We start from the raw sequence: 26,549 nt of genomic DNA, 5'->3' as shown, positions 1-26,549 counted from the left end.
ACACTCCCATCTGAATCAGAAGGTTGCATACTAAAGACTCACTTCAGAGTTTCAAGCATGTTTCAAGTCAATGTTCCCAGAACAGACACATGGGAGTGCTGCACTGTCAAAGGAGCCCAGTTTCTGATGAGAATTATAACTGAGGACATGTCTGCCAGCTAAGTACAGGGGAGGTAAATTGCTAAATTGATAAATTGATATTGTCATGTGTACCAAGGTACAGTGAAAAACTTTGTTTTGCATGCCATCCATACAGATCATTTCATCACATCAGTACATTAAGGTAGTACAAGGTAAAAGCAACAACAGAATGCAGAATAAGGTGTTACAGTTGTCGAGAAAGTGCAGTGCAGGCAGACAATAAGGTGCAAGTTCATGATGAGGTAGACCGTGAGGTCAAGAGTCCATCTTATTATACAAGGGGACCATTTAATAATCTTAGTGGGATAAAAGATGTCCTTGATCTTGATGGTGCGTGTTTTGAGGCTTTTGTATCTACTGCCCAATAGGAGGGGGGTGAAGAGAAAATGTTTGGGGTGGGAGGGACCTTTATGTTGGCTGCTTTCCTGAGGTAGCGAGAAGTGTAGACCGAGTCCATGGAGGGGAGGCTGGTTTCCATGATGTGCTGAGCTGTATCCACAACTCTCTGCAGTTTCTTGCATTCGTGGGCAGAGCAGTTGCCATACCAAGCCGTGATGCATCCAGATTGGATGCTTTCCATGGAGCATCTATAACAATTGGTGAGGGTTGACGGAGATATGCCAAATTTCTTTAGCCTCCTGAGGAAGTAGCCCTTATGACTTGATCAGCACTTGACTGATATGTTACTAGATTACCAGGCCATTTATCAAATTCAGGTTATAAGTGCCTACTTTGTTAAAATGGACTGCAATGTTTTCAATGTTACAATCATGATCATAGTTCAAAAATACTTCATAAAGCATATCCAATGGTCATAAAAAATGCTGTAAGAAAAACAACATTCCTCCTTTTCATCCTCAGTTTCTAGATCTATGTTCTGCAGTATTTCTTAAGACCACACTTTTTTTTTAACTTTTAAATGTTTGGCATTGATGACAGCATCATTCTGCTTAGCAACAGTATTAAACAAGAGTAGAAAGATAATCACCAGCAGTTATCACTATAAATGGCACAGGAACAGATGCCGTGTAGGATAATTTAAGAAAAGACAAACCCATCTGTATTCCCAAACTACACACTGTCTCAGCCTTGCAACCGTACACAGGGATCCAGAAACATCAGAAGAGTATCCACTATATCAACCAAAACACAGCAATGTTTGTGCTCCCACTGAAATAGCTTTTGAAAACATACCATCGGATATTTTGTGTTGAACTTCAATTTGCTCATTCTACATGTTTATTACTGCCTCCTGTAATTTGGTGGAGTCCTCCTCAGTTTTGACTCCCACCCCTTGCCCCATCATGGCCCCTCCCAATCATAATTTCAAAGTTTAGGATTATGTTTTGATTCAATAGTATAAATTATTAAGAACAAATTGTGAACAGCAGTGGTTTCAGAACTGATCCTTTGGGAACATCACTACCCACTTCTGATGTAAATAGCAAGCCTTACTCACACATTCCAAAGTGCATCTTGAAGTCAGTTTGCAATCAATTCACGTTGCCCATTTTATTGAACCAAATTCTATTTCCAGCCCCTCTAATCAGCTTTTCTCAAATCTATTAACCTGCCTTCTTGCTTATGCCTTCTCTAAAATCAACTTAAAAATATATTGCGTTATGGTCACTATTGCTTCAATGTTCCCCTACTTTTAGTTTTCTTTTCTTTGGTTTATTCATCATTGCTAGATCCAATAGCAAACCCTTGCTGGTTGTTTATTTTCATATAAATATAAATAAATAAATAAATATATATATATATATATAAAAAATATATATATATATATATATACACACACACACACACGCATACACACACATATATATATACACACACATATACATATATATATATATATATATACACACACACACACACACACATATATATATAAACACATGTTCCTTATCTTCTTTTCATATATCATGTGTCCAATTAATATTATAGTAGCTTAAATTGCCTGCAATTATTCCACTTTTTCACTCTATGTGGAGGGCAATGTTGGAAACTATTATTAATAAAGTGATAGTGCTGGGCAGAGTCAACATAGATTTCTGAACAGGAAATTATTTTGAGGTTGTAACCAGCAGGATAGACAAGGGGGGATGAGTGGATGTGATATATTAAGAGTTTCAGAAGGCCTTTGATAAAAATTTTCACCAAGGATGCCCAGATAAAACAAGGATGGCAGATTACCTTCCCTGAAGGACATTCATGAACCAGGTGAGTTTTCATGGAAATCCAGTAGCTTCGTGGTCACTGCTCTGGTTATCAGGTTTTCATTCCAGAATATTTTCAAATTAACTGAATTTAATGTTTCTTGAATTAACCATGATTTGACCTGTGTACATTGAAAGTTGAAACCAGATACTGTTCCAATTCCCAAAACCATCATCCATCACACCAATGACACAGAGAGTCATAGGATTGTTACAGCAAAGAAAGAGGCCATCAACTCCAAGCCAATTCTTTATGGAGCAATCTATTCAGTGCCATCCCTGACACAAACTTTTTTCCTAGTCCTGTAACTTAATTTCCCTCAAATGCTTATCTCAAAAGCCCTGGGTTCCACCAGCCTTACAGGCAGTTCCAGATCATCACCACTCTGCATTAAGGAAGGATTTGCCCCACAACACCTTTGTGTCTTTTACCTTTCATTTTAAAATCTTTCTTTCTCAGTCCCTGAACCATCTGCGAATGGAAACAGCTCCACTCCATTTACTCTATCTTATCCATCACAGCACCTCTTTCAAATCTCCTCTCAAGAAATTCACAAAAAGGAGAGGCAAAATCCATCTCATGCCAAGCAAGTGCTCAATCTGGTGATCACTGCAACGGTAGCAGCAGCAGAGTGAACCTGCCAAAGGAAAGTCATCTGGCAGGTAACCCATCCCACTGTGACAATTGTGATATTTTCAGAACTATTTTTTCCTTGAATAACATTACATCCCGCATGTAAAAGGCATGGATGTTAAATGTTTATGTAACACTTGTGTTTTTGCTCTTAGTGAAGAAACACACAGAGAACACACAGCAAGAAATGCAAATTCATCTTCTGTAAGTGGTGTGTCTGTGTGTGTGCACTCTAGCCAAGAGGGGACGCACAATTTAGGGCATGGGGTGCATGTAATACTCCAAACCATTCAGCATTTAGTTTGCAATCATTGCTAAAATTATGTAAGATAAGAATATTATGTGTTCAGAATCACAAGCAAGCCTATATATGAAAAGAAAAAATCAAAAGAACTGCAGATGCTGGAAATCTGAAATAAAAGCTGAAAGTGCTGGAAACACTCAGCAGTTCAGGCAGCGTCTGTGGAAAGAGCAACTGAGTTCATGTTTTTGCTCCGGTTCTGACTAACGGTCTCAGAAATGAAGGGTCCTGACCCGAAATGTTGACCGCCTGCTTTTCCCCACGGATGCTGCCTGACCTGCTGAGTTCCTCCAGCATCGTGTTTTTTATCTAGATTTCAGCATCCCTTGTTTCTCTCAGAAATGAAACATCTGTTTCTTTTTCCACAGATGCTGCCTGACCTGCTGAGTGTTTCCAGCATGCTTCTGTTTTTATTTCAATGTCTGAAAACTCCTTCAGTACGACTGCAGCCAAGAAAGCACACTAACACTTCTACTTCAGAAGGGTAAGGAAATTTGGCATGTCCCCGCTGACTCGTACCAATTTTTACAGACGCACCACAGTAAGCATCCTGTCCAGATGTATCACAGCTCAATATGGCAACTGCACTGTCCAAGACTGCAAGAGATTGCAGAGAGTTGTGAATGCAGCCCAGTCCATCACGCAAACCAGCCTCCCTTCCACTGACTCTGTCAACACTTCCCACTGCCTCGGGAAAGTAGCCAACTCAAGGAGTCCTCCCACCCAAGTCATTCTCCCTTCTCCCCTCTCCCATCGTGCAGACAATACAAAAGCTTGAGAATACCTGCCACCAGGCTCAGGGACAGCTTCTATGCCACTGACATCGGACTCTTGAACAGACCTCTTATGCGCTAAAAGATTAAGCTTTGATCTCCCAATCTACCTCATTGTGGCCCTTGCACTTTATTTATCTGCCCTTCCTCTGTAACTGTAACATTCTATTCGGCACTCTGTTTTGCTCCGGGTGCCCTGGTTTCCTCTCACATTCCAAAGACGTACAGGTTAGGAGGTTGTGGGCGTGCTATGTTGGCGCCAGAAGAGTGGCAACACTTGCGGGCTGCCCCCAGCACATTCTCAGTACCACAAAAAGGTGCATTTCACTGTGTGTTTCGATGTACCTGTGACTAATAAATAAATATCTAAATATCTACTTGTATATGGAATGATCTGTCTGGATGGCACTCAAAATCTTTTCACTGTATTTTAGTACATGAGACAATAATAAACCAAAAGCAATACCAAAAGTTAATTTTTTCTAAGAATGATAGCAGTGATGGTCTCAGTCAATGAAATCTGCAACCTTTTACAACCTGAAGATTTCAGAATAGAGCAGCAGTACTTGTTGCCATTTGGACTGCAGTGCTGGAATCAGCATCAGGCCCATTGATGCTAGAATATTAATAAGGCAGCAGTCGTGTTTTCCTTGGCTGGTTTCCCAAGCTGCTGGAAGCACAGCACCTCTGGCACCAGCAAAGTGTTTCCCCCAACAAAATGAAAACCATTTGTTTCACTCTCTTGCTCCAGGAAGGCCAAGCGCTCAGGCTGTTTGTTCAAGCCAGCAATATGCACTTGCTTGGCTTGATATACCAGGGAACTCTTTGAGACTTCACAGCAAAATCCTGGATCACACAAAGCCACCCTCGCTTCAGCCTCTAAATGGCACGTAGCTACCTAAACCGCTTCCCAAATGCCAATCCAAGCCTGTGACTTGAGAAGTGTCAAGAATTTCTCCCTGTAAATTCTCCAAGGTATGCACCAAACACCCTGAGAAGGAAAGATACAGAGACAGAAAATATAACTTTGAAATTTGATTTCAATATTAATATTGGACCACTCTGCATGCACAAATGAAACATCAGGAAATGCCTCTGGAAGGGGAAGAAAGGTTAGCTCCTTCCACAAATCATAGAACAAAGAACATAAAATATCGAACATAGAACAGTAAAGCACAGGAACAGGCCCTTTGGCGCACGATGTTGTGCCAAACTAATTCGGCGAAAAACACCTCATCCCTTTTGCCTGCACATGATCCGTATCCCTCCATTCTCTGCATATTCATGTACCTATCTAAGAGCCTCTTGAACACCTCTATTGTATCTACCTCCACCACCATCCCTGGCAGCACATTCCAGGCACCCACCACTCTCTGTGTAAAAAAGCCTTGCCACGCACATCTCCTTTGGACTTTTCTCCTCTCACCTTAAATAGATGCCTAGTATGAGACATTTCAAACCTGAGAAAAAGATACCAGCTGTCTACTCAATCTATGCCTTTCATAATTTTATAAACTTCCATCAGGTCTCCCCTCAGCCTCCACTGCTCCAGAGAAAACAACCCTTGTTTTTCCAACCTCTCATTACAGCACATGCCCTCTAATCCAGGCAGCATCCTGGTAAACCTCTTCTGCACCCTCTCCAGATCCTTCCTATAATGGGGCGACCAGAATTGAACGTAAAACACCAGATGCGGCCTAACCAGTTTTATAAAGCTAAAACATAGACCTGCCTTTTCAATCCACTAACACTGACTAAACCTGCATTTTCTGTCTTGCTTTCATATTGTAGCTTTCTAAATCAGCTGGGACCCAGCAGCAGTACTGTTGACCCAGCCAGAAGGTTACAGGTTCAAGTCTCACTCCAGGACTCTATTGAACTAGGAAAAGGTACTTCAGGCAAATAAATGAAGGCAAAAGCTGGACCTCTCCTTAATAAACTTTTTAGATTCCTGCAACCACCAAGTAAACTCATATGGAACCCCTCATGAATTTTCTCAACTTTTTTTTGAGTTGGGGTTAAACTTTGTCCCACCTCACCCCCAAATAAAAGATCACAACTGACAAACATCACGAAGGGTTTTTGTGTCAAAAGTCTGTGAGGTGAAGGAAGTTACATTATTAGTGCGGACCTGCAGGAGGACCAGTCACATAACTTTACCCAGGAACCAATAATATGATGAACAGTGCATTCGTTCTGGAGTTGAGAAGGATCACCCACATATCCCAAGCACTGTAACATGCAGTCTCCACGTTGTCATCATCTGTGGTGTGACTGCAGTAGTCAATTGTAATTTGGATGATAGTGTACGTTAAAACAAGGAGCCACAAGAGACTCAAGAAATTCTGCAGATGCTGGAATCTGGAGCAATACACATAAAGTGCTGGAGGAACTCAGCAGGTCAGGCAGCATCCATGGAGGGAAATAAGCAGTCGACGTTTCGGGCCGAGACCCTTCATCAGGACTGGAAAGGAAGAGGGCAGGAGCCAGAATAAGAAGGTGGGGGGAGGGGGAGGAGAACATGCGGGCAGGGGATAGGCGAGTTCAGGTGAGGGGGGGAAGATGTAATAAGCTGAGAGGTGATAGGTAAAAGAGTCCAAGGGCTCCCGCTTGCATTCCTTTGTCTTCCCTTGTTCCTGTGGCTCCTTTCCCCCACCTTGATGGTGTGCCCATCTCCACTCCTCCCCCATCCTTTATTCCATGGTCCACTGCCCTGTCCTACCGGATTCTTGCTTCTTCAGCCCTTGGCCTCTTCTGCCTATCACCTCTCAGCTTATTACATCTTCTCCTCCTCACCCACCCATCTACCTTCCTCTTCTCACCTCTCAACTGCCAGCGTGTGCTCCTCCCCCCCACCTCTTTATTCTGGCTTCTGTCCTCTTCTTTTCCAGTCCTGATGAAGGGTGTCAACCCGAAACATCAACTGTTGATTTCCCTCCATGGATGCTGCCTGACCTGTTGAGTTCCTCCAGCACTTTTTGTGAGACACAAGAGACTGCAGATGCTGGAATCTGGAGCAACAAACAATCTGCTGGAGGAACTCAGGAGGTCAAGCAGCATCTGTTGGGGGAAAAGAATTGTTGACATTTTGGGTCAAAACCCCACATCAGGACTCAAACACCTGATGCAGGGTTTCAACCCGAAATCTCAACAATCCCTTCTCCCCCACAGATGCTGCTTAACCCATTAAGTTCCTCCAGCAGACTGTTTGCTGCCACATTAAAACAAGGCTCCACTACATTCCAGATTGATCCCTAGGATGAGGGGTTATCCCATGAGGAAAGATTAAGCAGAATGGACAACACTCCTTGGAGTTTCAAAGAATAAGACAATCTCATTGAGACATATGATTCAGGGGAGGTTGGGGCTCGACAGGGAAGATGTTGAGAGAATACTTTGCAGAGTTTTGTACTGGAGCGCAAAGTCTCAGGATAATAGAACAGCAGCATAGATAACCTAATAAATAGAAATCTGATATATAATCCACCCACTGTCTCAATATTTTCAATTTTTTAAAATAGTGCCACATCTGCAATGTAAAAGGCAGGGATGTCAAGCAATGATTGAATCCTAAAGGCAACAGAAGGGGACATTCCCACTTCATACCAATTCTAAGGAGAGAGGTTGTGCCTGCTTCTCTGCCTCTGAAATGATGGACTCTAAGATGGACACTTGACCTCACAATCTACCTGGTTCTGATCTTGCACCTTATTGTCTACCTGCACTGCACTTTCTCTGTAACAGTACCACTTTATTCTGCATTCTGTTATTGTTTTACCTTGTACTACCTCAATGCACTGTGTAATGAATTGATCTGTATGAATGCTATGCAAAACAAATTTTTCACTGTACCTCGGTACATGTGACGATAATAAACCAATTCCAATTGTGCAGCAGCATCTGCCAACAATCACACTCCTTCACCTCCAATCTTGTTGGAATTACAAATAACAATCAGAGTGTCAAAATAGAGATACATGTGTGCTCTTTGCCCATGCTTGTTTGAAACTGAATACAACTGCCACTTATTCTCCACATCCTTATGGAGATTAACATTGGCCAGATCAGTTGACCAGCTGGTTCCAATTGGAAGGTGGACAGACTGCCAGTTACCAAGAGGGCCACCTTCAGATAGCTAGCAAAACCAGGGACCTTAGTGCCAAGGATTGGAATCCCACAGCTTTGGCTTGGGTCCAAACATTGCACAATCCAGCACTGTCGAGATCTTCTAGGACAGGCAGACTACTGGCTGGTGAGGACCTCTAGCTGAGTAAGATTCCAGCCATTCCTGGAGTCTCCGGTTCTGTCAGGTAGGAAGTTGAATTCTACGAACTTTGCCCGCATAATTATTTGCTTAAGTTACCAGTCAAGGCAGAGGTATTTCAGGCAAACATATGAAGACAAAAGCTGAGTCTAATTTTCTTTTACGTAAACTCTTCAGATTCCTGCGTCCTCCAAGAAAATTGACCTGGAAACCCCAATGATGCTTCCCACCTTTTTTGGTGCAGGGGTTGGGCACGGATATTAAACCTTGCTCCAACCCCTCAGGATCACACCCGAGAAATAGAAACAAAACATAGAAACATAGAAAACCTACAGCACAATTCAGGCCCTTTGGTCCACAAAGCTGTGCTGAACATGTCCCTACCTTAGAAATTACTAGGCTTACCCATAGCCCTCTATTTTTCTCAGCTCCATGTACCTAACCAAAAGTCTCTTAAAAGACCCTATCGTATCCGCCTCCACCACCGTTGCCGGCAGCCCGTTCCACGCACTCACCACTCTCTGAGTAAAAAACTTACCCCGACATCTCCTCTGTACCTACTCCCCAGCACCTTAAACCCATGTCCTCTTGTGGCAACCATTTCAGCCCTGGGGAAAAGCCTTTGACTATCTACCCGATCGATGCCTCTCATCATCTTATACACCTCTATCAGGTCCCCCCTCATCCTCCGTCGCTCCAAGGAGAAAAGGCCAAGTTCCCTCAACCTGCCTTCATAAGGCATGCTCTACAATCCAGGCAGCATCCTTGTAAATCTCCTCTGCACCCTTTCTATGGCTTCCACATCCTTCCTGTAGTGAGGCGACCAGAACTGAGCACAATACTCCAAGTGGAGTCTGACCAGGGTCCTATATAGCTGCAACAGTACCTCTCGGCTCCTAAATTCAATTGCCCGATTGATGAAGGACAATACACCATATGCCTTCTTAACCACAGAGTCAACCTGTGCAGCTGCTTTGAGCATCCTATGGACTTGGACCCCAAGATCCCTCTGATCCTCCACACTTCCAAGAGTCCTACCATTAATACTGTACTCTGCCATCATATTTGACCTACCAAAATGAACCACTTCACACTTATCTGAGTTGAACTGCATCTGCCACTTCTCAGCCCAACTTTGCATCCTATCTATGTCCCGCTGTAACCTCTGACAGCCCTCTATACTATCCACAACACATCCAACCTTTGTGTCCCTGCAAACTTACTAACCCATCCCTCCACTTCCTCATCCAGGTCGTTTATAAAAATCACAAAGGGTAAGGGTCCCAGAACAGATCCCTGAGTCACCAGGGGTTTTTGTGTCAATCATCTGTGGGATGAAGGAGATTACCTCATTGGTGTATGCGTGCAAGAGGATCACATGACCTCCCCTGCAACAAGCAGCGCATTCAGGCCAGAGTTCAGCAGGATCGCTCGCGTGTCCTGAGCACTACACTGTCTGTATAGGACTGATTTTCAGCAAGAAAACCTGACCCATTGAATTTACACCAGAGAAACAGGCCATTCTGCCCAACTGACGTATGCCAGTGCTCCTGCTCCGTCCTAGGCCCCACTCTATCTCTGTCACCATATCAACCTGCTCCTTCCTCTTTCACGCATTTTTGATCGCCTACTTGAATGCAGTTTGCCTTGGTTACTCTGCGTGGCAACAAGGCCCACGTCTCTAATACTGGGAGTAAAAATATTTAAGGTAGCTGGTGGAAAAAGAGTAAGCTTTTGAACATTCTACATAAGACTGCATTTAAACCCAAGTCTTACAGGAAGATGAACAGCACAATAATTCCTTCTATCTTTAATATAAATAAGATAAGACTAAGATTTCTTTATTAGTCACATGTACATTGAAACACAGTGAAATGCATCTTTTGCGTAGTGTTCTGGGGGTGGCCCACAAGTGTCGCCACACTTTCGGCGCCAACATAGCATGCTCACAACTTCCTAACCTGTATGTTTTTGGAATGTGGGAGGAAACCAGAGCACCCAGAGGAAACCCACGCAGTCATGGGGAGAACATACAAACTCCTTACAGACAGCGGCGGGAATTGAACCCGGGTCACTGGCGCTATAATACTGTTATGCTAACCGCTACACTACTGTGGTCCAATTCATAATGTGTTTAAGAAACCATCTTCAAAAATGGATAAATGTCAAGTAATATGAAACGCCACTACACAGAAAGACTCCAGAGAAGAAGAAGATGATGCTGAGGGAACTCAACTGGCCAGGCAGCACCCGTGGAGAAAAGCAGGCAGTCAACATTTTGGGTCAGGACCCTTCTTCAGGACTCCAGGAAGTTTCTGGGGTCTTAGCATGCTACAACTTAGCTATAGTACACAGGACTAACAGTGCCAGTGCCTTTTTAACACAATCCATTCTTTTCATTTCAGTGACTAAAATAAATGCAAACTGATACAGAACATAACTGCTCAATCAAGTTCTACAGATACATGGGCTGTGTATACAGTACATTTCAGAGAATTAATTGAAGAGTTTCATGTTTACATGAATTCTATTGCTACAGCACCCCAATCTGACTGCCCTCCCGCCAACACTCTGCCCTCACTGTGTTTACAATGACTGATGCACAGAATGAACACATTGTTCTCAACACCCACTATAACCCCATTCTTTACAAATGAAGAAACAAGAGACTACAGATGCTGGTACCTGGAGCAACAAACAATCTGCTGGAGGAACTCAACAGTCCTGATACAGGGTCTCAGCCTAAGATGTTGACCATCCCTCTGCCTCCCCAGATGCTGCTTGACCCGTTGAGTTCCTCCAGCAATTTGTTCTTTCATTCTTTAAGAAGGAAATTTTGCTTTTTTCATGTGAACAACACCAGTGCTGTCTCCTCAAGGAAAACTGGAAAAGATGGCGAAAAAGAAAGGGGAAAGATTACATTACACCATCTCTTCTAACTCAAGTCTGCAACGTTCGTGGGCAACACTACCAGAATTAAAACTCAAAGGGTGGGCAATTGGAATACATGGAGACACAGGAGACTGCAGACGTTGGAATCTGGAGCAACAAACAGTCTGCTGGAGGAACTCAACGGGTCAGGCAGCATCTGTGAGGGGAAAGGAATTGTTAACGTTTGGGGTTGAAACTCTGTGAACACATGGAACAATGATTTAGAAGCAATGTATTGATGGTGATGGATATATTTAAAAAACCTGCACTGAAAATTTCAATAGCCACGTGCTCTTCTCTTTCACTATTCCAATTACACTTCACTTTAAAATGTTATCTCCCACCCATTTCAACAGATCCTGCACCAACAGTAATCAGCATTGACCAAATTATGGCTAACTTTAAAATCACCAGGTGCACTAAAAAAGTGAGGTCATTCCATGTTGTGGTAATTTTGATGATCATCCTTCAGTTGAGTGGGTAACTGTGTTGCTTCTTCTCACTTGTACTACCATCGCAATGCTTTTCCTTTCAAGGTGAGGCAATGGGAGAAGGCATTAACTTTAACCATCAGCCTTGGTACAGTGACAGGTCTCTCACCTCAGAGGGGATAATCGTGGGCTCAACCCCCATGAACAATGGGCACTTCAGGGCAGTCCATGTCAAAGAGGTGATCTTATGGATGGACTGTTAACCCAAATTCCTATATGCCCTCTGAGGAAGGCCAAGGGTAGGGCATCAAACCAAAGCAAAGGAGAGCTGTGCAACAGCCCTAGCCAATGTTCACTATTCAACTAAAATAGATTATCTGATGATTGCTGTTTGTGGAATCTTGTTATTGCGGACATATGCTGACACTTCAACTGTGAGGAAACACGACAGCCCAAGAGAGGCATCTGATTTCCCGCAAAACCTTTAGACATTTGGAAGCCATGAAAAGTGTTCAATTGATGTAAGTTCTTGCCAGTTGTGCCTAGTTGTACCTTTAAGTACAACATTGATCACACCAGATGAAGAAGGCAGATGTTTTTCCCTAAAATGGAAGGAACATAAGAAGATTTTGTTTAAAAATAACATAATTTAAATGATTTTATGAATTAAATGTTACCTTTTCTGACTGCTAACTCTTTGTGTTAAATGATAGAGAACCCCTTAAGAAAATTAAGGACAGTGCTAATCCATGCAACTTTTTTTTCCTAGTGAAGTCTCGTATCCATTGCATAGATCCACAAGTGCCATTTCACATTTTCATTTTCGAAGGCAGAGCAGTAGGATGGAGAATGACTTGCTTCCACTCTTCTTCTGAGGTGGTCGATGCGGGAACTGCAGACTCTTCCACAGATGGGTGGGTAGCTGGATGGTTCGTGAGGTGGAAAACTCCTTTAACCAAATACACTGGGCTTCCATGTGCTCCCAATGAATGGACTCAAGGTTCTCAATACCATTGCAAATGCTCTTCCACTTTGAGCTATCACTGGCCGGGCATTCCCAGTTGGGATGTTTCTCCGAGAAGGCTTTGAACAATCCTTGATCTTTTCCTCTGTGCCCCAGGAACAGACTACCTGACTCTGGGATCAGGCATGCAAACAACATGGCTAGCCACCATGTTATAATTAAATAGACATCATTGCTCTTTGGGCTCAGGCAGCTGAGGGTCTGGCTATTTTACTGCAGGAGGAATCACAAGCAAGTACAATTCTATTTTTAACTAACATCCAATCAAGAACTGCTTGGCTCACACAGCACCAAGTAGTGCATTTGCCTATTCCAAACGAATTAGAAAATCTGTTCTAAAAATTGAGCACATAAATGATGACAAGAATGTAAAACATGATAAATAGGGATGACAGATAATTAGCCTTAAACATAGAACATAGAACATAGAACAGTACAGCACAGAAACAGGACTTTTGGCCCATGATGTTGTGCCGAACTAATTGAGCTATTGGCACCTAATCCCTTCTGCCTGCACATGATCCATATCCCTCCATTCCCTGCACATCCATGTGCTTATCAAAAAGCCTCTTAAATGCCTCTATCGTATTTGCCTCACCACCACCCCTGGCAGTGCATTCCAGGCACCCACCACTCTGTGTGTGAAAATCTTGCCCTGCACATCTCCCTTGAACTTTTCCCCCTCACTTTAAATGCATGCCCCCTAGTATTAGACATTTCGACCCTGAGGAAAAAGATACTGGCTGTCTACTCTATCTATGCCTCTCATAATTTTATAAACTTCTATCAGGTCTCCCCTCAGCCTCCACCACTCCAGAGAAAACAACCCAAGTTTGTCTAACCTCTCCTTATAGCACATGCCCTCTAATCCAGACAGCGTCCTGGTAAACCTCTTCTGCACCCTCTCCAAAGCCTCCACATCCTTCCTATAATGGGGTGACCAGAATTGAATGCAATGCTCCAGGTGCGGCCTAACCAGAGTTTTATAAAGCTGCAACGTGACTTCCTGACTCTTGAACTTAACGCCTCGATTAATAAAGGCAGACATGTCATACGCCTTCTTTACCACACTATCAACTTATGCAGCCACTTTCAGGGAGCAATGGATTTGGACCCCAAGATCCCTCTATACATCTCTCTGTAAAGTTAGATATTTGGAACAAGGATGCATAATCTGATGTAATACAAGATCCAAGAGTCAATCAAGAGAGACAAAGTGCATTCCATTTTAAACAGAGATTGTTCCTATGTGGTTGGAGCAAATGAGCAATTAACATGCAAGGGAAATAGAATATGATTTTGTTACAGGACAAGTAAATAAAATATGTCCTTCCCCAAGGAAAATAAAATGGCGACCTTTTATCCAAAGTAATCATGGGCACTTCAACTGTATTAACTGCCCATCTTTGACAAAGTGCTTCTCATTCCCTGTAGTGAGCAGTTTGTATCAGCAGAGAGCATAGCAAAAGGATGTTCATGCTTGACTACAATCGACAATATAGCAATTAAGTGAATTGCATTTATCTACACTTGTCTCCTGACAAATTCCTCTGCTGATGTTTCAACTGTTGTTTCAATGACATAACATCATTACTTACAATCAAAATGTACGACATGTCTTAGCATTAAATGGATGAGATAGGCATTTATTATGGAGTTTTAACACACCAGAGATTGGAATTATAGCTAAACCCACCTTCTTTGTGCTCAACTCTAGACAAAACCAAATCTCATTTATCACTGAATCGGATGAGTACAGGCACCTTTTACTAAGTATCAAATTTTACTTCATGTGATCATCTGATTTTTATGGAGCTCACAGCAGTAGCTTTACTGCAGGTTAATGAAGCAAACAGAACCTTTCTTCATGGATACCTGAAATATAAAGCCTGATTCTGAACCAGTACAGAAATCCTACAAGATACGGGGGGACTTAAATACACACCAGTCTCACCTATGGGCAGTAAGCAAACACTACTGCAGTCCACTTCTGTGTGAATGCATTAACTGTAGTCTCACATTAAGATTAATGCACACATTTGTTTCTGCATGAGAAGAAATGGAGAACGTTTCTTTGCATGCAGAAAAAATGATCAGGAGCCTTTTTAGTGAAAAAATGCCATGTGTAACTTCATGTTATTACGAAGTGCTGGTACATTTAACCTAACTGCATCTGCAGTTTCCTCAAACTTTTATGATAATTATTGTGCTTAAATTTACACAGATTTTGCACCGAATTCCTCCACAATCAAGAATATTGTTCTGAAGCTCTTTCTCTTCCCATTACAGTTTTACAACAATTAAATCATCAATTCTTCCCCATCCTCACTCAGTCCTGAACAGGGGGTAGAATAAGATGGCTTTATACCAATACTCAAAACCATGCACCAAATACAATACATCCTAGCACTTCAAGAATGTTGGTAACAAAGGGACCATAGCTATTGTCCAACATGACATTCAGAATGGAAGAGTGATGATTTATGCTTGTTGAGGATCACAGGAAACTGGTGAAGGCCATTTAGCCCTTGAACCTGATCGACTGGTCAATGAAATCTGCACCTAATCAGCGATTTGCCTTTGCTGCATATCCATTGATAATTTTGCAGTTTGTTGTGCTCATATTAGCATGCATGTTACCCTGCATTCAGCTATTAAGGAAGAAGCAGGCCAGATGTTAAAAGGTCTCCTACAAAAAACTGTAAACAATGCAATCTTCCAGTGGTGACTTATGAATACCAGTTAATGGTAATGCAATTAATAACTTCAAACAAGGGAATACCCATAGGAGAGCAGTTGGACAAGACACCATTAGAAAGTGGGTGAGTAATCTCCAAGTTAGTCAAGGGCACCCACAACCTCTAATGCACAACACGCCAGTGAATGAGCAAGCATGAAACTGCAACTATATCTGTGCCGTTGCCTCAAGAAGAATTATTGTTGCCCGTGAAGCTTGAAAGGAACTGGTGAGGGCAGAAGAAGCTGCGACAGAAAGGAGCACAAACAGGTGAAGCCCAGATAGGTTCTGATAAACATCAATCATTTGTTTCTCTTTCCATAGATGCTGCCAAGCCTTCTGAGTATTTCTGGCATTTTCTGTTTTTGTTTCAGATTTCCAGCATCTGCAGATTTTTTTTTCATTGTCTGAACACCAATTGGGAAGAATTGGCAAGATGTAGAATTCAGCCTTTTCTACTTGATTGAATATTGGCCTGGAATTCACAGCAGTGATGATACTAGTGACAAAAACCATTAAGTCAAGCTGCCTGTACTCATTTTCTACTATTGGTGACCTTAGATCATAATTTGCTGCAAAAGTAAGTGGAATAGACCATTTTAGCTTTAGACCGTGAGCAATGCTACCAATGTATGGTTAAGAACTCTCTTTGCTTATGGATTTTGATGCATTTCAGCCAAATCTCAATGCGCAAATTTCTAAAAAAAAGTCTCAAGAAATAGGAATAAATGTTGACATAAAACAAAGACATTTGGAAAGGTAAACCATTCCTCCAAAACTCTCAGATGTGCATCATGATATTATGGCTCAGTGTTGTGCAATTATCATGACCGACATCAGAAACCAATCTCAAAATCGATGCAGGAAACATCTCACCTGCCCCAAGCAGCAATTTCATAATCATTCAAAGATTTCCCTAAATATCGTTGCCCTGGTCAAAGCACATAGCCTACAGCAGGATGGTAAACCAAATACAAATGGCATTAACATTTTTTTATTTCTTTGTTTTTTTTGGAATATGGGTGTTGCTCTATTTGTTTACTATCCCTGATTTCCCATAAAAAGATGGTGGTGGGCCACCTCTGGTAATGGGATTGGTTTATTACTGTCACTTGTAGTGAAAAACTTGTCTTGCATACCGATTGTACAGGTCAATTCATTACACAGTGCAGTTACATTGAGTTAGTACAGAGTGCATTGAGGTGGTACAGGTAAAAACAATAACAGTACAGAGTAAAGTGTCACAGCTACAGAGAAAGTGCAGTGCAATAAGGTGAAGAAGATTTAAAAGAACATTATTAGTTATAGTAAGTGACACATAATTTAAGTTTAAAAGTGTAGAAAGATTATAATAAGGGTAATGAGTAGATCGGTAGTGAGTCGCCACACTCCAGCACTGTCTTGCCTTTGGAATCATTACAGTTTCGTTTGGCGAAAGTGCTCCCACAATACAGTCGGGTGGGGAATTCTAGGGTTTAGACCCAGCAATGATGAAGAAGTCAGAACGATGTGCAACTTGTAGGGAGACCTTAAGGTGGTGTTCTCATGTGCTGCTGCCCTTGTCCTTGTTTAGGGGTGAAGGTCACAATGCCATCAGTGCGGCCTCAGAGTAGCAACAGTGCATTTTGCAGACAGCACTGAGGTGGAGGAAGTGATTGTTTAGGATGATGGAAGTCATCTAGGTCTTGCAAAGGTGAGCTGCATCGTTTCCTTAGGATCTGTGAGTGGAATTGAACATTGTTCATTGCTGACTGTGCAGCCTGCAGACTTCAAGAAGGTCATTGATGAATCAACTGAAGATGGTTGGGCCTAGCATGCTACACTGAGGATCTCCTTGCCCAGGAGCTGGGCCGAATGACCTCCAATAAGCACAACCATCTCCCTTCAAGCAAAACATAGTGATTAAGACTAGAGGGTTTACATTTCTGCAGGATTCCACGAAGCTACTCTGGACACCCAGTGGCCACACTCCTATAACACATTCCTTATACAGTTCCCAAATACTCAGCACACCTGCACCATTCTGAAACAATGTGATCTCAATGCCTCTACCCTGCTTTGCTACCAGAGTTGCCAACCTTCCAAGATTGCTATGCAGTCCCTAAGAAATGGAAGATTAATCTCTTGGACAGTCAGCTTGGGAGAAATAAGTAATAAGTCATAGTTGCAGAAAAGTAATTGTGACTTACTCATTTTATTTAGTTAGGTGATGAATATATCAGGGATTAAATGGGTGTGGGGGAGGGGAGGAAGGAGAAGGGTTATTAACCAGACAGAATAGTTTGGAGGGCAGTAGATCACACTGTGAGATCTTATTCAAGCAGTGTTGGCAGACATACTCCCATTGATTTTAATAGATGACAGGGCTATGATAATTAAGGGTGTCTTAGCCAAGGAACTGGCAGATATGTCTATGGAAATTAAGGAATGTTGCAATGAATGTGTTAAGTTAGTGACAGCCATAACTTGCCCAAGACTTCTTCCAAACCAATATTTCCAGTGAGTTATTGAAGATAACACCCCAAAGGACACTCTCCTTCAGGCGATCAAGAGCTACATCCGTCAGAACTACAATGTGCTTTGACTACAACTTCCATTTACCGTGTATAGTGCTTTGAAACATAGCGTGTTGTCCAAACTCTTGTTATCGAATAAAAACTGGGCCAACATCACGGGTAGGTAACAAAGTGTGCTGAAAGGAGTGAATTTTAAGTCTCTTTGAGGAGGAGAGGGAGAGAGATAAGGGTCGGTGGTTGAGAAAGAAATTCTACGGTTTATGGTCTAGGCAGATGACTGCGCTGTCACCAGTCCTGGGGCGATTAAAATCGGGGATGATCAAATTTAATAGGGTTGAAGGGCCGTGGGAAGGTACTGCGATTGAGAAGAAAGACCACAGCTGGATGTGATACTGAGAATTTTAGATCCACTGCCCAATCGGCAGGTTACAGGGGGTGTATTGAGAGCGTTTGGCTAAACCTACATCCCGTGACTCAATTCCTATTCTGCGCACTCAGTATTTCGACACCTCTAACCCAAGCGGTTAATACTTTCAATTAAATCCGTTACACTTTAATGCCAAAAAGTGACATAGTCCCAAAAGCAATTAAGCAGAAATGCCCGACCCGGTGCGTAAAAAACAGCTTGTTTTTTTTCCGCAGTAGAGCGGGTGATAAATCCATCCATTAAAGATTTTCTTTACAAAAAAATGTAACTGAAATATTGATATGACCGCATCAAAACCAAGTGAAGCGGAGGCTCTCTACAGCCAGATGATGAAGTGGTTCCGACACAAGTTCTCTAAGTGGGAATCCATCTCCAACGACGAAACCCGGACTCTTAATTTACGCTCAGTGAACGCAAAGAATATTAGAGGATTCACTAAACCTCCAATGTTAATTCCCACCCGGGCGATTTAAAATGAAATTTAGATGAAGAGAAGCACACGCATTAAAAGGGGGAATTTTTTTTATGTTGGCTCATGGTGCGGACTTATTGTTGATGTAAAATGGGACGCGAGGGAAATAGACTCCACTTGGAAATAATGTCTTGATATTTCTGCCAACCAATAGTTGAGGGAAAGTATGGTCGACATATAGTTACAGTCAAAGAGATCTTTTTTTAAAAAAATATCAGGGATATAGCAAAGTAAATATGTTGTTCAGTCCTGATGCTGGGTCACGACCCGAAACGTCGCCTCCACAGACGCTGGTCGACTCGCTGAGTTCCTCCAGCTATTTGTTTTGTCTTTGCCTCTAGACTCCAGCATCTGCAATCTCTCGCGTCTCCTGCTAGCTCCGTGCCAACGTTGAAACAAGACTGCCCCGACATTGCCAACTCCAAACTGTTCTCGCCCTGCACCCGCAAGTCACAGCGACCGGTTCTATGGGCGCTGGCCTCAACAGCTCCACTCAACTCTGTGTCCTTCCCCTGGTTTAAAATGACGTTAAGCAAAGGCAGTGGTGGCTTTGCCCTACTTGCGAGAGTCGCCCAGAGAGTAGACATTGCCCAGGCATTGGTTATGGACGGATGCCCGGTTATTGATAACACTGGTGACGCACGGTTTGTTTGACATCGGAGTCTGTTGCAGGAACCTTAAAGCGGCTTTGCCCTAGGACTGCGTGAGCGGAGATACAATGGGAGCCGCATACGGAGAGTTTCAGATTATTACTTGAAGTCGGATATTTCAAGAGTTTTCACTACCTTTGTCAGGGGTGGGGGGAGATAGATGCAGTGTGAGTTTCTGGTCTCACTGCCAATATTTATTTTTGTGGTTGGTACACTGTGAATAGCCAGAGGTGGGGGCAGCGGCAAGTGCGCGTTGCAATCGGCCAAGCGGAGGTACATTAACCGGGCACAAACAGACTTCTCTTCACTGCCTTTTCGGGCTCGCTCCTCGTTTCCAATCATTAGGGACATTTTGGTAGACTAAGGGGGTGGGTCAGGCGGGGTATTTCCATCACCGCTCTGTATCCCGAGGAATGCCCCTCGCCCTTGAGAGGCAGAATCCATCCGGAAGGATATTCCACCAAGCGTTGGGATACAAGCGAGTCCGGCTTTCCAAGCGCTCGTTAGGTTCTGAACCTTCAATTTAAAGAGTCGGTTTGTGGGGTTACGGGGGGGGGGGGGGTGAAAAGCACCTCTAGAAAATTCCAAACTGAACCTACCCCCCCCCCCCAAAAAGGTTGCGACTCAACATGGGGTTCACAGCGTAACTCAGCCATGTCGTTACGTTAAGAGTCAAATTGCAACAGAAAAATCACCCACAGAAAATAACGGGCTTTAGTCCGATTAATGTTTCCGAAGCAGGTTTTAATTAGGAACAATTTAAACCCATGTAACTTCGGGGGAAAACGTGCTGCTGAAATGTATAGTCACTTATGTAGAGTCGTTAAACCCAACTTCTTTTAAAAGGGGATTAATTTCGGGAGGGACTGAAATAGTCCCTCGTAAATTCAGAGACACACAAGATCTCCGTGGGACCCGTAACCACTCCAATATGAAAAAAGGAATGACTTCGCCGGCTTCACTTTATCCAATTTCTTTTACACAGAGAGCAAAATCTACGCTTGCTTGTCACTTGGATCAGGGTCATTGACACCTAATCACAATGGTCGTGTTCTCTGAACACGTGTTTCCAAACACATTGAAGAGTAGATGTTCCCCCCCAACCCCCCAAAATAATGCCCACTTCAATTGAAGAAAGGACTCTGGAGCCAATGAACGATCCCCGTTTTACGTACCCTTATCCATTTTGCCTGCATATATCATACCTGGAGTTTAAAACTGGTATTGGTTCGAATAATGGTCACTCACTCAAACCATTGCTTCACCCAGTTTATTGCCATGGGGTCTCCGAGACGATGAATGATTGGAACTGTATCGGGTCTCAAACAATTGTTCTCGGAGGGTTGGTTAAGGAACCGACGGCCACGTTATAAACCTGCTTTAAAACACCCACCTCATTCAAATCACTTTATGGCCACCCCGATCTTTCACACTCTCAACCCACTACTTAAATGTAATCTGCACCTTTCTGGGCTTTAGACGGGCCATCCAACAACTAAAATGAGATTCGAAACTAGAGCGATCCCATACAAAACTTGGATAGAATAGCCAAAGTGGTTAAACGGTTATGTCAATCGCAACGTCTCTATTACGATAAATACAAACTAATAGTTTGCAACGCGTGTTTTAATATAAAATCCTTACGCTACTGTTCTGTCCAGACCAATGAACCATGGCTTGATTGTGCGCGGAATCACCGGCCAATGCGAAGGTGGTACTGGTCAGTTCCATCTCCTCCGGCCGAGGGTTGGTCAGTTTCACCGCCTCCGGGCGGGAGCTGCCGCCGTGACCCGGACCGCCTGCGCCCATCCCGGGGAACTCGTCCAAAAGCCCGCGACGCCATCGCCCCGTCGAACCCTCCGCCCCGAGGCGCACATACACCGATCCCCGCTGCCTCGCCGGAGAAGGGGCGCAATTCAAGTCCGCAGAGGCGAGAGAGGCGAGCAGTGTCCAACACATCCACACCGGCTTCCACACAACCTGCGGCACCATCCTTCAGAACCCCCCGGCCACAAAACTTCAACCTCTCCGTGACACCCGATCCAACTTCTTGGAAGTTGTGTGACTCCAGTGGGAAGAGAGGGGTGCTTATTTTTTTGTTCAATATTTTCTTCTTACAAAAAAGTGCTTCCAACTGATAAAACTGTTCGCATTCAGTGCTTTAATCAAAAGTGCGCCAATAAAAAGGTAAAGGAAGGAGGTTGTTGATAAACTGATTCAAGGATGATGGTTAGATCCACTACTGTGTTGTGTGCAACGAGCTGCAATCATTTATCAACGCTTCGATGTCGTGTTGTGGGCATCCTGGTCACACGGTTGCAAAAAAAAACACACACACACTCCGGCGATGTGGGAGTGTGCGATGTCCTCGGCAGCTCAGACCCACTCTGCTTTCGCTAACGATCAGCCTGGTAAGAGCACCGTCCTCCTCATTAACTCGTTCACCGTGTTAAGGATAACCGCCCTCTTATTAATAATCACTGGGCGCGTCAGGGTAGGTTGGACGGTCTGCTGGGGCGTGGGAGTCTTCGCAACCTCATCGCTCTGGGCTCTGCCTCGTGTTATATTTTTTGGGGGAACAGGGAGGCAGAGACGGCCGCATCTCCCGGGGGCTCCTACCGCCTTGCTCCCGGGTATCACCCGCCGGGCTCTCCTTACCCCTCCACCCCCCTCTTTACGCGCGTTCCCTTGGGGTTTTTTTCCAAACCTGCCGCAGGTTTTCGGTAAGCGGTGCACGCTGAAGCGCAGGACGACTCGTGCCGCTTGTCATAAGGAAGGGCGATCGCGCCGCCGGGGTCCACATTGACCAGACACTGGGCAACGCGTGTTTACCAAGGATAGACGCCCACACCGGCAAATCACTGACCCCTTCCTCTGCCTCCCCCCCCCCACACCCCCACACCCCCACACCCCACACATACACACTAACCAAACAGGAGTGTGACAACGCCGAGCTCCACAACTTAATAATTAAATGTTCAAGTTTATTGTCATGGCCACACATACCCAGGGTATAAATGCCATGGAAATCAGCCTTTTTGCAGCAACACAGTACACTATAAACACGACAAACATAAACTTAAATTAACGTTATTGAGGATAGAATGTGGGGGGCGGGTAGTCACTGGGTCCTGCAACAAGTTGTGGTTATGGTGCGGATGCGAGGTGGTTGGACAATGATTCCCCCTGTGAGACGGACATTGACTGCAGGCAGCCTGCAGTTGAGTCACGACTGATGCACTCAGCAGTAACAAACTTTCCTCCCCCGCCGACACTCCATTCATCTCATACCATCTAGTGGATCATTGGTGCAGGTGCTTACTCCGTCCCTCACCCCCACCCCCTCCCTCCCTCCCTCTCTGTTATTCTCCCTGCCTCTCTCTCTCTCTCCCTTCGGGAAATCGATGGCAGCGCTTAACACGACACTCACAGCTCTGCAATGTCGATCAGCCCGGGTGTGCTCCCGCTCTCACGTTCAGTCAGTGTTGGCACCCACTGACTTGCATTGTTGTAAATAAAAAAAAACCTCCCAACTTAACTACTCGTACCTGATGTATCTCAAAACGAGGCCACTCACCCCCACCCCGAATAAAACTTACGCAGTTAAACCGTAAAAGGCAGCCGGCTTAACGTGAATGAATTGCTTTAACATTGGATGTGTTGAGTGGGATGAGATAGTAATACATTTTTGCTTTTCTGTTAGCACCTTTTATGCAATGAAATATGGTCAGAGGAATAGGAAATGCGGCAGATAATTTGCGCACAGTAAGCTCCCATAAAGAGCAATCTGATAATAACCAGGTATTTTTTAAAATGTTGATTAAGGGTTAAATATTGACCGAGACACCAGGAAGAACACCCCTGCTCATGAAAAAATATGGACTCTTTTACATTCTTGTGAGAAGCAGATGTGGGCTGTGATTGAACATTTCAACAGTTCTCTCACGGTATTTTATGGAACTGTCAGCTTAGATTTCTTTATTCATGGTACTTGAACCCATAGCCTTCTGATTCAACAGCAAGAGTTGTACCAACTGAGGCACTGTATCAAGGGATGGTGGTGTTGGAGCTGCTTAAAATGGCAGCTATGTTCATTCTCCATTTGGTTACATTTCACTCTGATACCGTGACAATCTTCCCAGACATGTACTGGAACCGAACATCAACACTAAACAGTACACTATGCTTCAAAGTTTCTAAGATTTATTTACTTCAATGGCAACTTGTTTGCTATCAATTTCTTACCTTTAGGTTTAAATCTACATGGGTAGGATTAGATTAGATATAAAGCAGTTCTTTGTTTCCTAGAAGGAAAGAAACCTCTGGAGTATATTGAAGGGTGGAGTGGTGACCATTGGCTCTTTGTATCTTTCAGAGAAAGTGAGACTGGCCTTGACAGAAGATACCTGATTTTTGAGACAATACATTGTCCATGCATTGTCTTGTGCTTTCAGTCTGTGATGGGGTCAGGGAGTTCGTTCCCATTAACAGCACTGGAGATTTCTCTGCTTATATTGCCTCTTCCCTGGATAGAGATAGAAATGCCAGCCAGCTCCATCACAGGCACAACCCTCCCCACCATCAAGAACATCTTCAAAAGGTGATGCCTCGAGAAGGCAGCATCCATCACTAAGGACCCTCAGCATCCGGAGCATGCTCTCTTCTTGTTAACCATCAGGGAGGAGGTACAGGAGCCTGAAGACCCAAACTCAATAATTCAGGAACAGCTTCTTGGAATTAGAATTGGTATTGGTTTATTATTGTCACTTGTACCGAGGTACAGTGAAAAACTTGTCTTGCATACTGTTCATACGGATCAATTCATTACACAGTGCATTGAGGTAGTATGAGGTAAAACAATACAGAATGCAGAGTACAGTATCACAGCTACAGAGAAAGTGCAGTGCAGGTGATTCATGAACACTGCCTCACTATTCCTTTTTTTGTACTATTTATTTACTTTTGTAATTCATAGATTTTTATGTCTTGCACTGTACTGCTGCCACCAAACAACAAATTTCACATCATATCTCAGTGATAACAAAGCTAATTCTGATTCTGATTTTGATTCTGATTCTGAAGTGGAGGATAAAGAAAATCCGTAGTTTGATGGACCAGTTGGAATTTCTTTGCCCATCATTTTCATTTGTTCTACCTCATCATGGCCTTGCACCTTATTGTCTGCCTGCACTGCACTTTCTCTGTAGCTGTACCACTATATTCTGCATTCTGTTATTGCTTTTCCCATTGTACTACTTCAATTTACCTTTGTTTTGAAATGATCTGTATAGATGGCATGCAAAACAAAGTTTTTAGCTGTATCTAAGTACACGTGACAGAAATAAATCAATTACCAGTTACTCAAAGGGCAGGCAAATAGAATGCATGGAAACACAAGAGACTACAGGTGCTGGAATCTGAAGCACAAAACAAACTCTGGAAGAACTCAGCGGGTCAAGCAATGTCTGTGATCACAAATGCTGCCTGACCCACTGAGGTCCTCCAGCAGTTTGTTTTTTGCTGTTGGTAATTTAAGTTTCTTTTTCAAAATACATTCTTCCTGCAAAAAGTACTGATTGGCTGAGAAAATCTTATGGCTACAATCCGTAACAGATGGCAACTCATTGTTTCGAGTGGCTAAGAAGTAAATGGATTATTACGTTTCAAAGCACTTAACCCTCTATCACCATCAGTAACATTAAATGCACTATATAATCATAATAACATGTTGTACTAGATCTCTGTAATTCACTCTAAGGTCTTCAAAGGAATGGATTTCAGAAGTGGAGTTCAATATACTGAATGACTATATAACAATAGAATCCAGATCATGCATGAACAACACCACAGGAGTCTTGCAGTGTTGCTATTTAGCAGTTTCATGCCAGATATTGGACAAAAAATAATCTCAAACTGTCCAGCACAAATTACACTCAGTCCATTTCCTAAAATTGAACCAATCAATCCTCCCCTATGCCTGAGATTTCTGCTCACCACTTCTGTACCTGAGTAAAATACCATGACAGCCTACACCCTCCAGTCCCCTCCCTGTACTTATCTCCTTCTGACCAGAGAAGAATTTCTCGGCAAAAGCACCTGAAAAAGAGGGGTGTCTTGGTAATAATCAGTTAATAAATATACTTTAAAAGAGTATTTCAATTCAGCAAGCTAACAAAATAGAACATAGAACATAACAGCACAGTACAGACCCTTCGGCCCACAATGTTGTGCCAACATTTTATCCTGCCCTTCTAGCCCTTCCCTCCCACATAGTCCTCCCCTCCATTTTTCAATCATTCATGCAGTTATCTAAGAGTCTCTTATATGTCCCTAATGTATCTGCCTCCACAACCTCTGCTGGCAGTGCTTTCCACGCACCCACCACTCTGTGTGTAACAAGCTTACCTCTGGCATCTCCCCTATATGTTCCTCCAATCACCTTAAAATTATGCACCCTCATGTTGGCCATTTTCGCCCTGGGAAAACGTCTCTGACTGTCCACTCGATCTGTGCCTCTTACCATCCTGTACACCTCTATCAAGTCACCTCTCATCCTCCTTCTCTCCAAAGAGAAAAGCCCCAGCTCGCTCAACCTATCCTGATAAGACAAGCTCTCCAATCCAGGCAGCATCCTGGTAAATCTCCACTGCACCGTCTCTAAAGCTTCCACATCCTTCCTATAATGAGGTGACCAGAACTGAACGCAATAGTAAATAGTAAATACATAAAGATTATGACAATGCAGCATTTGGAAGTTTATGGATAGAATAATGGATATAAAATGATAATCCAATCCAGGTAATAAGATGCATTAGAAAACAACAAAAATGGTTGCATTGATATAGTTCCCTTATATCAAGGCATTTCACAGACTGTTTTTCAAATGGAATTGACATCCAGTCACACTGGGAAAAATTAGTGGAGATGACAAAATGCTTAGTTAGGTTGAGGGTTTCATTAGTTAGGCTGAAGCTTCATCTTAGAAAAGGAGAGGGAGGTAGGCAGCTGAGGTTGTGGACACCACTG

At 43.3% G+C, this 26,549-nt stretch overlaps 1 protein-coding gene across 1 annotated transcript in view; it reads right to left on the bottom strand.

The window, feature by feature from the left end:
• Positions 1-21,515, bottom strand: part of LOC127576893 (VPS10 domain-containing receptor SorCS1-like) — an 856,973-nt gene extending 835,458 nt beyond the window's left edge. Inside the window, exon 1 of the mRNA XM_052027714.1 lies at positions 21,168-21,515. Within this exon, the coding sequence (XP_051883674.1) occupies positions 21,168-21,515 (348 nt within the window). The remainder of the gene's footprint in view (positions 1-21,167) is intronic.
• Between the last annotated feature and the right edge of the window lie 5,034 nt (positions 21,516-26,549).

This window comes from Pristis pectinata, chromosome 12 (genome assembly GCF_009764475.1).
Source record: "Pristis pectinata isolate sPriPec2 chromosome 12, sPriPec2.1.pri, whole genome shotgun sequence".
Taxonomy (NCBI): Eukaryota; Metazoa; Chordata; class Chondrichthyes; order Rhinopristiformes; family Pristidae; genus Pristis; species Pristis pectinata.
The sequence above is the reverse complement of the archived record's forward strand: the minus strand, read 5'-3'. Positions and strand labels throughout refer to the sequence as shown.